General features: G+C 33.1%; 2 protein-coding genes and 1 pseudogene across 2 annotated transcripts in view; all 3 read left to right on the forward strand.

Annotated features, from left to right (window-relative positions):
* LOC125835857 (exocyst complex component EXO70A1-like) overlaps nt 1-17,739 on the forward strand; it is a 100,124-nt gene that overhangs the window by 43,092 nt on the left and 39,293 nt on the right. The gene's annotated exons all lie outside the window — the stretch shown is intronic.
* LOC125835855 (putative late blight resistance protein homolog R1B-16) lies at nt 1,468-4,328 on the forward strand (annotated as a pseudogene).
* The window catches only part of LOC125835748 (putative late blight resistance protein homolog R1A-3), a 30,769-nt gene continuing 20,955 nt past the window's right edge, over nt 7,926-17,739 (forward strand). The window contains exons 1-7 of the mRNA XM_049514845.1: nt 7,926-8,981; nt 9,019-9,101; nt 9,924-10,007; nt 10,097-10,136; nt 10,534-10,602; nt 10,691-10,800; nt 11,469-11,508. Of these exons, the coding sequence (XP_049370802.1) occupies nt 7,926-8,981; nt 9,019-9,101; nt 9,924-10,007; nt 10,097-10,136; nt 10,534-10,602; nt 10,691-10,800; nt 11,469-11,508 (1,482 nt within the window). The remainder of the gene's footprint in view (nt 8,982-9,018; nt 9,102-9,923; nt 10,008-10,096; nt 10,137-10,533; nt 10,603-10,690; nt 10,801-11,468; nt 11,509-17,739) is intronic.

Consider the following 17,739-nt stretch of genomic DNA (forward strand, 5'->3'; position numbering starts at 1 on the left):
ATTTTATTGATAACGGGTCCGCAAATTTAAAATTTGATTATTATCTTAATTGTTCATTCTAAGTGTTTGCTTCATGATTTATTTATCTCTTTTATGTTTGTTTTCTATTTTATTTATTTGTTTTATGTTTGATTCTTTTAGTGTTTTTATGCCAAAGGATTCAGAAAGGAACAATTATTCAGATGAATGAACAATTTATTGTATTTTAATGGAATGTTATATTTGAATTCTGTAAAGTCTCTCTACTAAATCTCAAAAGATGAAGTCTTTTAGTTTGTTTTGTTAAGTTTTTCTGTTTTAGTGTTGTTCATTATGAGATACATTCACTCATTTTTTGAGAGTTCTTTTTATTGTTATTTATGTGTAGATGAGAGAACTCTTTAATTTCCGTGCAACGCGCGGGTACGTATACTAGTATAATATAATATAATAGTAGATGCGTACATACCACAAATACAAATGCAAGCAATGAGAAAAATAGCACAGCGGAAAGATACACTTTAGTTTTCCATCGAATAGTTAAGTGAATAAAATAGTCAATTTACTTTTTTTTTTATAACAGTAAAATTGATAAATTATGGTTAATGGAAGTAAAACTTACCATGTCATAATTAATTAACATGTAGGATGCCACGTAGGACGTGTGTGTCTATTTGTTCAATTTTATACAAATTCAAGTGTTGACTTGTGGACATTTAAAATTGGAGGGCATAAATGTAAAATGAGGCTAAGTTAAATGTCATATATTTTTTTGTTATGCCTATAAATTTCAAGGAAATTTTGTAGTGGAAGTTTATTATATTCGTCCAACTTGACACATGATGTCTTCATTATTCAACCTAAATTATTGGGAAAATGTATAAGTACCCCCAGCCTATGTCCAAAATTCCTGAGACACACCTAACCTTTACTAAGGTCCTATTACCCCCGAACTTATTTTATGTATAATTTTCTACCCCTTTTCGGCCTACGTGGCATTATCTTGTGGCCCAGCGCGTGTTGACAATTTTTTCAAGGATAGTGCCACGTAGGCCGAAAAGGGGTAGAAAATTAATTAAAAAAAAAGTTTGGGGGTAATAGAATCTTAGTAAAGGTTAGGTGTGTCTCAGGGATTTTGGGCATAGGCTGGGATACCCTAATTTATGCATTTTCCCTAAATTATTCTGTTTTACAACAGGGTTCAATGTCTCTGACAAGTTGGAATCCAATGTATATGAATCAGAAATCTGAATGATATTTTTCATTAGAAGTTTATTATATTAATACAACTTGACATATTATTATGACTTTATTTTTAATTTCTTTTTTCTCACTTTGACTTAGTCAATCCACAGTTTTACATCCATGAACCACAAGTTGTGTGGTTGTGATGTAGATGTTAAATAGAAATTTGTCCAAATTCATGTAAATTATCTCAGGCAGAGACATTAAATCTGCGAGGCTCTTATCTTTTAGTAATACCAGCAAACAAAGAGAAATGGCTTATGCTGCTCTTTCTTCACTTATGTATACATTGGAACAACTCTTCAAACCTAATCAATATTTCGTTTGTCCAAGCTATACACAACAACATGTTCAATCTCTCTATCAAAATCTTTCTGCTCTGCAACTTTTCCTTGACAATACTACCACAAAGGATATTGAAACTCTTAAGGTATGTAATTAATTCACTAGTATATATAGTTATCAAAATCTTACTGATCTTATATATATATTTTTTAACAATAACTAATTTATCGAGTTTCAATTTCAAGGTTGTAGAAAAGAGGATCAGAAATGTAGTATACGAAGCAGAAGAGAAAGTTGATTCAAGCCTAAGATATATCATCATTCTGCTAGCAGATCTCACAGAGATGAGAGAAGAGACTTGTAAATTCTTTGAGGAAGAATTGGTAAAAGTGGAAAAAGATGTTGATTCTCTCAGGAAAGAGGTGGTGCAGATCGAGTCTAACGAGAATGGAAGCAAATCTGCAGAATTAGCAACAACTCCCTCCTCACCAGAAAAAAAGGACAATTGAGGAAAATAGTATTGTTGGATGGAGGATGACTTCAACATCATACTTGATCGCCTCACTGCCCAAATAGACGAGTTAACTGTTATACCAATTTTTGGTATGGGCGGTATCGGTAAGACAACTCTTGCTAGAAAAGCTTATAATGATTCATATATTCGTTCTCGATTTGATAAACATGCATGGGTCACCATCTCCGAAAAATTCAATCAGAGACAAATGCTTCTTGAAGTTGCCTCTGCAATTACCGGAAGCAATCAAGAAAGGAGCAATGATCAACTAATGGAGATTGTGTATAGAGGTCTGAAGGGCAGGAGATTTCTAATTGTCATAGATGATATTTGGAGTACTGAGGCATGGGACCAAATGCAAAGAATATTTCCAAATGATGACAATAAAAGCCGAATTCTATTAACTACTCGGCTCAAGTATGTTGCTGATTATGTCAACTGCCCTGATTTTCCGCCTCATAGTAAGTCTTTTCTAAGTCTAGAAGATAGTTGGAATCTATTCACTGAGAAAATATTCAAAAAAGATCCATGTCCTCCTCTGCTAGAAGAAACAGGGAAGCATATTGTACAACAATGTCAAGGGTTACCTCTCTCGGTTGTTGTCGTTGCTGGACTTCTTGGAAAAATGGACCCAACACATGATAATTGGAAGAAGGTTGAGGAAAATTTGAACTCATTCTTTGGTACGGTGTCCGAACGGTGCCAATCAATTCTTTCTCTGAGCTACAATTATTTGCCCCAATATTTAAAGGCTTGTTTTCTCTATGTTGGAGGTTTTCCAGAAGACAGAGAGATTAATGTTTCCAAGTTGATTAGGCTATGGATAGCTGAGCAATTTGTAAAGGCAAGAAACAATAAAAGGTTAGAAGTAGTGGCAGAGGAGTATCTAGAAGAGTTAATTGATAGAAGTCTAATTTTGACTGGTAAACAAAGGGCTAATGGAAGGATAGAAACTTGCAAAATTCACGATCTTTTTCGCCAAATATGCCTAAGTGAAGTTCATACTGAAAATATTATGTATTACATGAATGGGAATGTTCTCGTGTCTTTATTAGAAGTCATACATGATCAGCGGCGAGTGATTGATCTGCGTAAACATGAAGAGAAGCAAGTTTATATCAATGATATAACAAGTATAACTCGTACCTTTATTTCAATGCAATCTCTTGATTTAGATTCTCCAGATGTGATTTGCTCTATTGTTTCACAGTTCAATTTGCTTAAGGTGTTGGACGTGTTATCAGTTTGGTACGATTTCTCTAGTGTAATACCTGAGCTTGTACATTTGAGATATGTTGCTGCAAGAATTGAGGGAGGTCTTTCACTAGCCAAATCGAGAAATCTACAGACCATAATTCTTGTAGGTTTTGAACAGACAGAGTTGGTCCACCCATTAGATATCTGGAGAATGACAGAGATAAGACATTTGGATATTGAATGGCCACTATACATATCAAATCCTCTTGAGGCAGAAAATAATAGTGTTGGAGAACAACCTTTTTTTCTCAATAACTTGCACACACTTACTCTCCAGTTCTCTCCTTTTTCTGCGGAAATCATAAGAAGAACTCCCAATCTAAAAAAGCTAAAGATGTGCGAAATTTCTGACTATCCTTCTATTCCTGATTCTCTAATTCTTCTAGAGGAGCTGGAGACACTAAAGATAGAGGTGAACTCCATTGACCCGTCGATTTTCTCTGGGGCTGTTTTCCCTCCTAATCTCAAGAAGTTGACATTATCAAATACTAAAATACCATGGGAAGTTATGAATTTGCTGTCTAATTTACCCAATCTTGAGGTGCTAAAGGGTATTATGCATTTTCTGGAACAGATTGGACACTTAATGAAGATGTTGTGTTTCGCAAATTAAAACATCTACTAATTAGGTCCAAAGATCTGCAAAGGTGGGAAGCAGCTGGTAGTGATAATTTTCCTATGCTTGAGAAACTAATACTGAATTGGTTGTTTGAACTGGAGGAGATTCCCGAGAGTATTGGAGATATAATGACACTAAAATTGATCCAAATAGTTGATTGCAGCTCTGCTGTAGAGAATAGTGCAAAGAGAATTCGAAAAGAGCAACAAAGCTTTGGAAATTATGAGCTTCAAGTTCAAATTACTGCTATGGTATGTTCATTTCCATCTTTGATTCTTAGTCAATTCTTAATTCTAATATATACATAATATAGTGTTTGATTGTATAGTTTATTCCTGTATTTGAATGTTTTGCGAACAATGTTTGCAGCTGGGATTATAAACCTTTACAGAATAGGGAGACAGTGAAGGTACCACTTGTTGGGCGCGTGACTGAGGTATTTTGTAGAGATTCGATGCTTTTAACACATGCTCTAATGGGGTTTGGAAAAGATCCCTCCATGCAAAGTGCAGTGCACTGGCTTTAAGTTTTTCAATTAGTTTTTACCTAGCAGCAGCTTTAATTTATCTTTATTGAGTTGTTCTATGGTTATTATTGAGTTGTAATAATTTCTAAATTGAAGAGTGTAATTGTGTGGGTGAAGTTTGTAACAATAAGTGAGTTTGACTTGTTGGAGAGTAGTTAGAACATTTTGAGTGAACTGTGAAGTTGAGATACTAGAGTTAGTCTCTTATGTCAAGGATATTATTATTGTAAATATATTTTAAAGAGTCATGTACACGTTGAGGCCCTTGCTATTCACACAAGCCTTTGTCATTCTTGGCTATTATTTTTTGTCATCTCTCTGTACCCTAACTGAATCGAATTGTCATGTGCAATATTTATCAGTTACACACTTGGGTAAATTCCTATTTTCATCAGAGATTGTCATTCCAAACTTGTCGAATATGAATCGGACTATTTTTGGGCATTTCTTCACCAAATCCGAGAATACTCTCTTGATAAACCTTACATCCAAGAAGTTGAAAAAGAAACAATCTTATACGACTAAGATCAACAAATCTAATGAAAATACAACTTCTGCAGAAGATGGAAAGAGTCCAATGGCAAAAACAACCGGAATGGATCAGAGCCCAAAAACAAAGCAACAGTAGTCCAAAAGGATAAATGTGGGTTTTAAAACTTTTTCGAAATGTTAATAAGAATCCTTACTGGTTTATTTGATACTATGAAAGATTTCTTAATCATATCATATATTATTATAAGTGGGAAGATCTTAACTTCAAAGTTGGATTACGGTTTTACCCCTTCACTAAATTTAACTATTAATATTAATAAAATAATAGGATAATTTCAGAGACCTCCCCTCTGGTTTGACTCAATAACATTCACCTCCTTTGTGGTTTACGATATTTACATTTACCTCCCTTATTTTGAGTTTTTGGTAACAATTCATTTTACTTATTAATTATTAATATAAAAATTATAATCTGACTAATTTGCCGTCTTCAAAATTCTATTTTTTAAATTCGTTGATAATCGATTTATTTTCATCTTCCATTGAAACCATTTTGTTTAAATGAATTTATAATTTTATGCAATTGACGGTAAAATCACTTAGAATAGTGTCAATAAAAATATAATATTTTAAGATGACTTAATTACTGAACAGGAAAAGAAAATGATCAAAATTAGAACAAAATGTATGTTAATTTGTTTGCATTCCAGTCGATATGAAAATTGAGTTACTCCATTTTTTAAGTTTCAACATTTGATATAAAATTCTTCATTTTCAGTAAAATTAGACAAACAAATCGGTGACATCAACTCTAAAACAAGTTAAGCAGAATGGATTAATGGAAGATGAATTTTTTATTTTTTTTGGAAGATGAAAAATATTCTTAATGAAAGATGAAATTTTTTATTTAATAACAATTTTTTTTTTGGAAAAAGCTTTTTTTACAAAATGGGATATATTAAAAAGGGTAAATTAATCATATCATAATTTTTTTACATTAATAATTAATAAGTTAAAATGAATTGTTACCAAAAACTCAAATAAAGGGAGGCAAGTGTAATATTGTAAATCACAAGGGAGGTGAGTGTTACGAAGCCAAACCTGAGTAAATTAGGCATAATACATATATTGGACCCTAAACTTGGCTTCAAATTTTAACTTTGACCTCCAACTTTCATAGTGCACAAATAGGCACTTTAACTTGTACAAAGTAGAACAAATAGACACACATGTCCTACATGGCATCCTACATGTCATTTTTTGTCCTACGTGGTGTCCTACGTGTATTGTGCCATGTAGGACTCGTGTGTTTACTTGTTCTACTTTATACAAGTTAAAGTGCCTATTTGTGCACTATGAAAGTTGGAGGTCAAAGTTAAAATTTGAAGCCAAGTTTAGGGTCCAATATATGTATTATCCCTAAATAATAATTATATGGTATTAATCCATTATATTTCTAGATAGAATTAATTCACGAAAATTCTAAAATGGAGTTTGGTAGATGAAGTGTTTCGTAACAACAAAAGGCAGTAATTTATATCCTTTAAAAACTGAAATATCCTTAAACATTAGACAACAAAATGTCCTTTGAATTACTCGACATCTTAATATGGCACACATATTTAGATTTTAGTCAGAAACTTTACATATCCCATCGTAACAACAAAAAGCGGTAAATTATATCCTTTAAAAACTAAAATATCCTTAAACATTAAACAACAAAATGTCCTTTGAATTACTCGACATCTTAATATGGCACACATATTTAGATTTTAGTCAGAAACTTTACATATTCCAATATTAACCAATCTAATTCTCATAGATGTTATGTATATCATCAATTTTTAAATGACTTTTATAATTCCTGACTTATAATTATACATACCAAAAAGTTGTTTTCAAAATCACTTTATATTAATGCATACACTTTGTTATTCCGATGTATAGTTGTTGATGGATGATTATTGGTGGATGTAATTATATTGCTCATCACATTCACTTTATGTTAATGCATACACTTAGTTATTTTAATGTATAATTGTTGATGGATGATTGTTGATGGATGTTATTGCTCATCACATATGCAAAAAAAAAGAGGTAAATTTATTTATTTTTTGTTAGTTATTCAGGAAGTTCCTCCATTCTTTTAATTTGGAATAGTTTCTCTCTTTAATTTTTGTTATTTAAAAGTTTTAGAATTCATTAGCTATTTTATTGTTTTTAGTCTACTCTATTTCATCTTATTTTCGAATATTTGTGGGATGAACATAAAGTACATCTGAAATTGTATAATTTATTGTGATGCTATAATAATGTAATGGATATTGATAAATTTTTATATATTCTCTTCAAACATTATATGACATCTGCATAACTAATAACTCATGTGAAATCTACGTATCAAAATGATACAATTTCTTAAAACTATTTGCTATGATTGTCAGATTGTGCATTTGATGTTAAGCTATATTTTGGTGTTACACTCCTTCTCTTTTTGATCACTTAATTTTATGAATAACTATTTATACATATTGTAATTATATTTAAATCATTTACAAAAAATTAAGAAGACTTGAGTTCTCCTTTCCTTCCATTAGAAGACTTGGGAGTCAAATATCTCATTATCATGAAAGTGAATGACAACGAATAAAAAGTTAAAAGTTTCACTTTAAAGGGTGAGTATCCTATGTCTTTGTCCCCCATTTAGAAAAAGGTGGTGTAATAAAGAAAAGTAAATTATGTGGACAAAATCTCTTAGCCTAAGAAATAAGAATAACATAGCAGAGAGATAAAATCTGCAAAGCCTCTTATCTTTTAGTTATTCCAGCAAACAAAGAGAAATGGCTTATGCTGCTCTTTCTTCACTTATGTATACATTGGAACAACTCTTCAAACCTAATCAATATTTCGTTCGTCGATGCTCTACACAACAACATCTTCAATCTCTCTATCAAAATTTTTCTGCTCTGCAACTTTTCCTTGACAACACTATCACAAAGTAGTCACAGATGATATTGACTGGTACAAAAAGTACTAATGGAAGGATGAAAACTTGCAAAATTCATGATCTTCTTTGCCAACTATGCCTAAGTGAAACTCATACTGAAAATGTTGTGTATATCATGAATGGGATTGTTCCCTTGCCCTCAGATGAAGTAGAAGAGATCATTCTGGCTGAACTTCAAGAGAAGGAAGTTTATCCTCCAATGCATTGTAGTGGTATAACTCGTACCTTTATTTCAATGGAATATTTTTATTACTACGATTTTCCAGAAAGGATTTGTTCGATTGTTTCAAAGTTCAAGTCACTTAAGGTGTTGGACGTATTATCACTCTGGTACGACTTCTCTTGTGTAATACCTGGATATGTTGCTGCAAGAATTGAGAAAGCTCTTTCACTAGATATCTGGAGAATGTCAGAGCTAAGACATGTGGATATTGATTCGCCACTAGATATATCTAATCCCCTTGAGGCAGAAAATCCCTTGTTTCTGAATAACTTGCAAAATCTTTATCTCTATAACTCTCATTTTATTGTGGAAATCATAAAAAGAACTCCCAATCTAAAAAAGCTAAAGTTCATAGATGAATCTGAGCATCCTGACTGGTCTGCAATTCTTGATTCTCTTACTCTTCTAGAGGAGCTGGAGACGCTACTCATAAAGCTGGAGAGCATTGACGTGAACATTTTCTCTGGAGATATTTTGTCTAGTAAAATCAAGAAATTAAGTCCTAATATCAAGAAATTGATATTATTAGGTACTTATATACCATGGGAAGTTGTGAATTTGCTGGCTAATTTACCTAATCTTGAGGTGCTCAAAGGGGATCGTGCATTCGATGGAACAGATTGGAAATTAGATGAAGATGTTGTGTTTTGCAAATTAAAATATCTATTAATTGGTGAAGCAGATCTGGAAAGGTGGGAAGCAACTGGTAGTGATAATTTTCCTATGCTTGAGCAACTAATACTTTATGGGTTGGATACACTGGAAGAGATTCCGGAGAGTATTGGAGATATAATGACACTAAAATTGATCAAAATAGATAATTGCAGCTCTTCTGTAGATTATTTTTGGGAATTGTGTATTAGGAATGAAGGATGAAGAAAGAGAAGGGTACTTGAAGGAAGCTGGTGATGATTATACTGCTTCTCATTATATACTTCCACATCTTCTCAATTTGTGAGTTTCACTCCCAATTAAATGTTTTATGTTATTCTTTTAATTTTCTTTCTCTTACTATGTTTTTAAATCTACTACCATGTATATTGTAGCAATCAGTCACAAATCAAAATTTTCACGCACTCAGAAAATAAGACTAGCATATAAAGTGTGGAGGAAAATATTGTTTACTTCCATATTTATCTCCAACTTGTTTGAAATGGAGTTATTGTTTTATTGATTAGAGATGGCAATGAGACGGGGCGGGTTGAGCTTAACCCGCAATAATTTTAACCCGCCGCGCATAACAACTTTTTTTCATTTTCAACTCACCATACCCCGCCCCACATAAATTTTTGAATATTTGCCGTTTTTAATTAATTTTGATACTAAAAAGAAAATTCATAAAAATAAATTCATTTTCTTATTAAGTTGTATTAATTAAATATATAATAACTTAGAATTTTATTTTTTAAAGGTTAATTGGGAAGCATGTAAAAAACCGTATAAGTAGTTTTTATTGAACCATTTTCACGTATTATCTCGAATATTTTAGTAACTTTTAAGAAATTATCTTAATAAATAATGTTTATCACTCTTATAACAGGTAAAAAGTTAAAATTAAGTTTGAACCCGCCACCCGCTCCGCCCCGCATTAGTTTTTAAAAAACTCACTTTACCTCGCCCCGCATCCCAACTGCCCCACCCCACATAGCCTTAAAATCATCCTGCCACATTGCCATCCCTATTAGTGATATCTGTTAATCAATAACTTATTAGTTAATTAATCTCTTTTTTTATAGTAATTATGATCATGACAAGCTTTCTGCAAATAAATTTCAGATATTCATCACAAGCCAAGGCACAAGATTTTGAGATTTATGGTCCAAATGCAACATTTGAAGATCCCCTTATGCATGCAGAGGGGTATGCTAAACTTGTCTATCCTTTCACACGTCTAGTAATTAGCTTGTTCCTTTTGTAATCCTGACTATGAATTTTACTGTTGATGGCAGGGTAAAGCAGATTAAATTGTCATTCTATTCGCTTGGGAAGGTCTAAATAATTTACTTCTTGCTAAGTGTCCTATTTCATACTAGTCTCCTACTATGCTAGATTGATACACTTTATTGTGGAAAGAAAAAAAAAAGATATAGGCAAGAACCTTTTGGAAAATTGCATTGCGCGATGCAGTTTTAAAATCAGTTTTGCTTCTAAAATAGGGATACCATAACTTATTTCTTGAAAGGAAATACATCACGAAAATATCTAAGGCTCCCAGCATAATCTCCGTTGTATGTTGAAAGACTGTAACTACTATGGTCTACGTCAAAAGTTCTTAGCCAACCCTTTCTTCTTAAAGTTAATCAATTTATTACTATATTATGTCTTCCTTTAGGCTTGGGACGTTGTGTATGGATAATGTCAAACTGTTGCTTTTTGTACATTTCAGGTGTTCAGTGAGTCGAGAATCATGGAGTACAACGTCATACAGAAAGAAATTTCTCCTGGAAATAAAGAGGTTTAAGATACATCCATCCTATTGCATCTTCTTTTCGCTTTGTTTATTCTCTGCTTTAGAACTCTGACATTAAGGTTGATGGCTTCAGATTTTAATTGAAAACAAACAATATTACAAGTTCTTGGGGAAAGACATTCATATGATATCACTAATCAAGTTGTACACAGAAGGAGGAAAGGTTGTTCGTCATGAAGATTGGTATGTATATATTTCACATCAAGAATTCTCGCCATGACATCCTAACATTATTTTTCAGTTTGTGTAAATGTAAGAGGCAAGTAACACTTTGTTTTGCCATAGTGTACTTCTTTAAGTATGTTCATGTTCTGTGCAACTTCACATGTTCGATAAACTTAATCCTAAAGTCGCACAAATTCATGGTTGGTTAATGCCACTTTTAGCTATCTCTGTGTTCTTGACGAATGACATAATTTTGCCAAAAGATGTTTCATTTTTGGTAAAACGGAATAAGGCTTGCTAAGTTGTGTTCTCCCTCATTGGTATAATGTGACTTGAACCCTCGACCAACAAGCTTAAGGCAGAGGAGTCTCACAAATTGAGCAAGTCTCACTCGTCTTGCCAAAATATACTCTTATATAATGTTTTGTGTACTTGTCACATGACATACTTTTGCAAAAGATGTTTCTTTTTGGCAAAACGAATGAGCCTTGCTAAGCTGTACTCCCCCATATTTGCTTACAACATGACTTGAACCCTCGACCAATATAATTGGTTAAAGGTGGAGGTGTTTCACCAACTGAGCAAGCCTCTCTCGTCTTGCCAAATATATTCTCTCTATATATAATATAATGTTTAGTCATATAGTTTATTCCTATTTTTGAGTGGTTGTCAAACAATTTTTGCAGCTGGGATAAGAAACCTTTATGGAATAGGGAGACAGCGAAGGTACCACTTGTTGGTCGTGTAATGAAGGTATCTCGTAGAGCTTCGATGCTTTTCACAGATGCACTAGTGGGGTTTGGAAAAGATCCCTCCATGTAAATTGTAGTGCACTATTTATAAGTGTTTGAGGATGTAATTTTTTTTTCACTCTGATTAAATATGTTTGAAGTAAAGTCACTTATTGATCCTCCATTTATAGAGTGATAGAGTCATCTCGTCAAATGTCAAGAATTGAATGGCAAGGCACAATTCTTACGAGTTCTTCTCACGATTTTTGTGCAATTGAAGCATGCAGACAGAACAAACACACTTTGAGTATTTTTTTAAGGGAAAATGCATATGTACCCCCCTAGACTATGACCGAAATTCCAAAGACACACCTAAACTTAACTAGAGTCCTATTACCTCCCTAAACGTAACTAATTTAAAATGGAATAAATACACCCACAAATGCTGACATGTCGTAGAGAGTGTGCACACTCTCTTGAAGGCAAGTGATGAGTGCACAAATTGGACACGTCGTTTTTTAATTGAAAACTTTATAATTAGTTAGTACACATATTTATTGATAATCAAACGCGAAAATGCATAAGTACCCCCCAGCCTATGTCCAAAATCCCTGAGACACACATAACCTTTACTAAGGTCCTATTACCCCCCCCCCCCCCTGAACTTATTTTATATATAATTTTCTACCCCTTTTCGGCCTACGTGGCACTATCTTGTGGGTCCAACGCGTGTTGACAATTTTTTCAAGGATAGTGCCACGTAAGCCGAAAAGGGGTAGAAAATTATATATAAAATAAGTTCGGAGGGGGGGGGGGGGGGAATAGGACCTTAGTAAAGATTAGGTGTGTCTTAGGGATTTGGGGCATAGGCTGGGGGGTACTTATGCATTTTCCCATAATAAAACTAATATATATTTAATTATTTTTATTTCTTTCTTTGTAAAATATTTATTTTAATTTTTTTCAATTAATTTATTATCTTTTCACTTTTAATTATTTTTAATAAATTGTGCGTATTTAAAAAAACAATTTAAAAGTGTCCTTTAATTTTAATGTTTTAATATTTTTATGTTTTGTTTGATTTTCTTCACGTATTTTGATATCCGTTCAAAATTAACTTATTTTAAATACAAGACATTTGAAATCAAATCAAAATGAAAGACAAAGAAAATAAACTCAATAAAAAATAAAAGAGAAAAACAATGAATGTAAGTAAAAAAATATAGTTTCGATACAAGGTAAAAAACTGTGTATTAACTTAATTTAATTAGAAGATAAAAAAATAAGAATATTTTTTAAAAAAACAATTAAAAATTTATTTATTTTTAAAAAATTAAGAAATATTATTTAAATTTTTTTATTTTTAAAAAAAATAATATTTACACGCATGGCGGGCGAGTGTGTACAAACACAACCAACTTGGGTGGTTGAAGGTGCCACATCAGCACAAAAGGTGCACAAAAATATGAATAAAATGAGTTAAGGGGGTAATAGAATCTTCGTTAAGTTTAGGTGTGTCTCTGGGATTTCGGTCATATTTTAGTGGGGTACTTATGCATTATCCCTTTTTTTAATAATAGGCATTAATATGAAGAAATTAATATAAAGAACGGCAAGGATAATAATTAACTTTTTGTGATTATGAGAATGAAGAGTCGCTTGGCATGGTACGGTATAAAAATAGTACCGAATAAGATATATGTATTAGTAAAGTTGGTCATGCTTAGATTATTAAAAAAATTGTGGTTGAAAAATGAGAGAAATCCCTCTATTTATAGTCAACAAAAGGTAGTATGAACAAGTGTTTTTTGTGTCTTATCTGAAAAGTCATGACCTTTTCGAGAAGTCACAACCCTTTGAAAAAGTCACAACTCTTTGGAAAAGTCACAAATCATGGAAAAATCACAACCCTTTGAAAAAAGTCACAACTTATCATAAAAGTCACAACACTCACCGAAAAAGTCACTACCTAAGTTAAGGATATTATAGTAATTTAACATTCAAGTTAGGAATTCATGCTTCTAAGGTAATATAGATATAGATATAGATTGGTTTTATATAAAAATATTATTTTTTTTAAAATTGCAAGGTCAGGTATATATGGGCCATTCTAAAGCACACATTTCTTATCCTCTTCAGTGTGCAAAAGATTATAGAAAAAAGTTAATCATTTGCACAAAACAAAGCTACTAAAGCAGGGAGATTAAATCCTTCAGAAATGACTTATGCTGCTCTTTCTTCACTTATGTATACATTGGAACAACTCTTCAAACCTAATCAATCTTTCGTTTGTCGATGTTGTACACAACAACATCTCGAATCTCTTTATCAAAATCTTTCTGCTCTGCAAGATTTCCTTGACATCACTACCACAAAGGATATTGAAACTCTTAAGGTATCTAATTCATTAAATCTTACTGATGTTATATATTCTTTTTAATAATATATAAACAATTGTTGTGAGTAATACCTGAGCCACCATGCTACTGATCCATGAGAGCACCACAACATTACATCTTTCCCACTGAGTTGATAGATCCCCTTTGTACGAACTCTTTAGACAAGTTCCATCTACAAAGCAGAGTTTGTTCTTAACCAGTAGCGCAAGTTGTAACGACCTACTCCACAATCCATAGTTAGCTGGGCTTTTGAGCTTGATTGCAATCAAAGTTGTACCTGGCGTATTTGATGCATGAAGGTAGAGAGGATGAGAGTGTTCAAGAGAAGCCACTGTTAGATCTGCCATTACAGAGGCTGTTTGATCTCCCATAACCAAAATTTATGCAGTGTGATCTGATCGTGAAACCAATACGCAGCTCGAGATTGAATTCCAATGTCGCTGCTCTGATACCATGTGAATTTGTTACTGTGCTATTGAATCCATGGAAGCTTGTTCTTCCATGGATATGAATGAATGAATAGCTCTGTTGCGGAAGAAAAGAATTTTTATTATCAAAGTATTAAAGCTACAATGATGAAGGAATTCATCCTTTTATAGACCACATACAGATCACACCTTCCACACCTTTCATACGCTACATAGAGTTGGTTACATAACAACCTAACAGAATTTGTAACTAACTTGATTCTAGTAGCTTCTAGAATCTTCAATAACGACAAATGCAAGCAATGAGAAAAATAGCACAGCTGAAAGATACACTAAAATTTTCCATCGAATAGTTGAGTGAATAAAATAGTCAATTTACCTTTTTTTTTATAATAGTAAAATTGAGAAATTATGGTTAGTGGAAGTAAAACTTACCATGTAAGTTACCAATTATATGTATTAGAGAAGGATTTATTTTGTCCAAACTTTTAAAATTAGCTTATAATGAAAAATATTTTTCTTAAAGAAAATACTTTTGGTAAGAAACAATTAGTGTTTGGCCAATAAATTTTAAAAGCATTTTTGAACCCTTTATTCTTTTCTTCCAATCATCTATTTGTGCATTTATTTAGCTTTAGTTTGGTTGGGGGAAAATGTGTTTCTAATGGAATTTAGGCCTATCTCAACCCTTTGGATAAGAGTTGGTTTCTTGTTTCAAGTAAGACTGTGGGGCTGGTTAATCTTCAACTTATGTGTTTTTTGTTGTACAAAATTCTAGATGGTATTATTAACTTAAAAGTAACTCAATACGACTTGACATTTTATGATAATAAAAATTTGGCATAATACATAAATGTCCCCTTTAACTTGGCCTCATTTCACATATATATCCTCCAATTTTGGTGTGCACAAGTAAGCACTTAAACTTGTATAAAGTTGAACAAGTAGACACATGAGTCCTATGTGGCATAATACACATAGGACACCACATAGGACACAAATTGACATGCACGATGCCACGTAGGTGTGTCTATTTGTTCAATTTTATACAAATTCAAGTGTCTACTTGTGCACATTTAAAATTGGAGGGCATAAACGTAAAATGAGGCTAAGCTAAAGGTTATATTTATGTACTATGCCTAGAAATTTCAAGGAAAATTTGTGGTGGAAGTTTATTATATTCGTCCAACTTGACACATGATGTCTTCATTATTCAACGTAAATTATTCATTTTTACAACAGGGTTCAATGTCTCTGACAAGTTGGAATCCAATGTATATGAATCAGAAATCTGAACGACTAATGTTTGAAAATTCTTTAGGAAAACAACAAGAGTTTCTTTATTTTTCATTAGAAGTTTATTATATATTAATACAACTTGACATATTATTATGTCTTTATTTTTCATTTCTTTTTTCTCACTTTGACTTAGTCAATCCACAGTTTACATCCATGAACCACAAGTTGTGTGGTTGTGATGTAGATGTTAAATAGAAAATTGTCCAAATTCATGTAAATTTTCTAAGGCAGAGACATTAAATCTGCGAGGCTCTTATCTTTTAGTAATACCAGCAAACAAAGAGAAATGGCTTATGCTGCTCTTTCTTCACTTATGTATACATTGGAACAACTCTTCAAACCTAATCAATATTTCATTTGTCCAAGCTCTACACAACAACATGTTCAATCTCTCTATCAAAATCTTTCTGCTCTGCAACTTTTCCTTGACAATACTACCACAAAGGATATTGAAACTCTTAAGTTTATAGAAAAGAGGATCAGAGATGTAATATACAAAGCAGAAGATAAAGTTGATTTAAGCCTAAGAAGCATCATTTTAGCGGATTGCACAGAGAGCAGAGAAGGGGCTTGTAAATTCTTCGAGGAAGAATTGGTACAAGTGGAAAAGGATGTTGATTCTCTCAGGCAAGAGGTGATGCAGATTGAGTTTAACAAGCATGGAAGCAAATCCGCAGTAACTCTCTCCTCACCAGAAAAAAGTGCAATTGAGGAAAATAGTATTATTGGGACGGAGGATGACTTCAACACCATACTTGATCGCCTCACTGCCCAAACAGACGAGTTACCTGTCATACCAATTTTTGGTATGGGAGGTATAGGTAAGACAACTCTTGCCAGAAAAGTTTGTGATGATTCATACATTCGTTCTCGATTTGATAAACAAGCATGGGTCACTATCTCTCAAGAATACAATGAGAGACAAATGCTTCTTGAACTTGTATCTTCAATTACTGGAAGCAAGCAAGAAACAAGCGATGATGAACTAATGGAGATTGTGTATAGAGGCCTGAAGGGTAGGAGATTTCTAATTGTCATAGATGATATTTGGAGTATTGAGGCATGGGACCAAATCCAAAGAATATTTCCCAAAGATAACAATAAAAGCCGAATTCTATTAACCACTCGGCTCAAGTATGTTGCTGATTATGTCAACAACCCTGATTTTCCGCCTCATAGTAAGTCTTTTCTAAGTCTAGAAGATAGTTGGAGTCTATTCACCAAAAAAATATTCATAAAAGATCATTGTCCACCTCTTCTAGAAGAAATAGGGAAGCATATTGTACAACAATGTCAAGGATTACCTCTCTTGATTGTTGTCGTTGCTGGACTTCTTGTAAAAATGGACTTAACGCATGACAATTGGAAGGAGGTTGAGGAAAATCTGGACTCATTCTTTGGTACGGTATCCGAACGATGCCAATCAATTCTTTCTCTGAGCTACAACTACTTGCCCCAATATTTGAGGGCTTGTTTTCTCTACATTGGAGGTTTTCCAGAAGACAGAGAGATTGATGTTTACAAGTTGATTAGGCTATGGATTGCTGAGGAATTCATAAAGGCAAGAAGCAATAAAAAGTTAGATGTGGTGGCAGAGGAGTATCTACAAGAGTTAATTGATAGAAGTCTAATTTTGACCGGAGAACAAAGGGCTAATGGAAGGATGAAAACTTGCAAAATTCACGATCTTCTTCGCCAACTGTGCCTAAGTGAAGCTCATACTGAAAATGTTGTGCATGTCATGAATGGGAATGATCTCGAAGCCATAGATGATCAACGTCGAATGATCCTTCTGTCTGAAGTTGAAGAGAAGTATGATTATGGTCCGCGAAATAGCAGTGGTATTGTCCGTACCTTTATTTCAATGGGTGTAGTAGCTTTACCAAAAGAGATGTGTTCCATTGTTTCAGAATTCAAGTTGCTTAAGGTGTTGGACGTATTATCAGTACTCTGGTACGATTTCTCTAGTGTAATACCTGAGCTTGTACATTTGAGATATGTTTCTGCAAGAATTGAGGAAGCTCCTTCGCTAGCCAAATTGAGAAGTCTACAGACCATAATTCTTCGAAGATATTTCTCTGGCAGTGTCAGACCAACAAC

Source organism: Solanum verrucosum, unplaced genomic scaffold (assembly GCF_900185275.1).
Source record: "Solanum verrucosum unplaced genomic scaffold, falcon-dt-bn FXZP01000128.1, whole genome shotgun sequence".
NCBI lineage: Eukaryota > Viridiplantae > Streptophyta > Magnoliopsida > Solanales > Solanaceae > Solanum > Solanum verrucosum.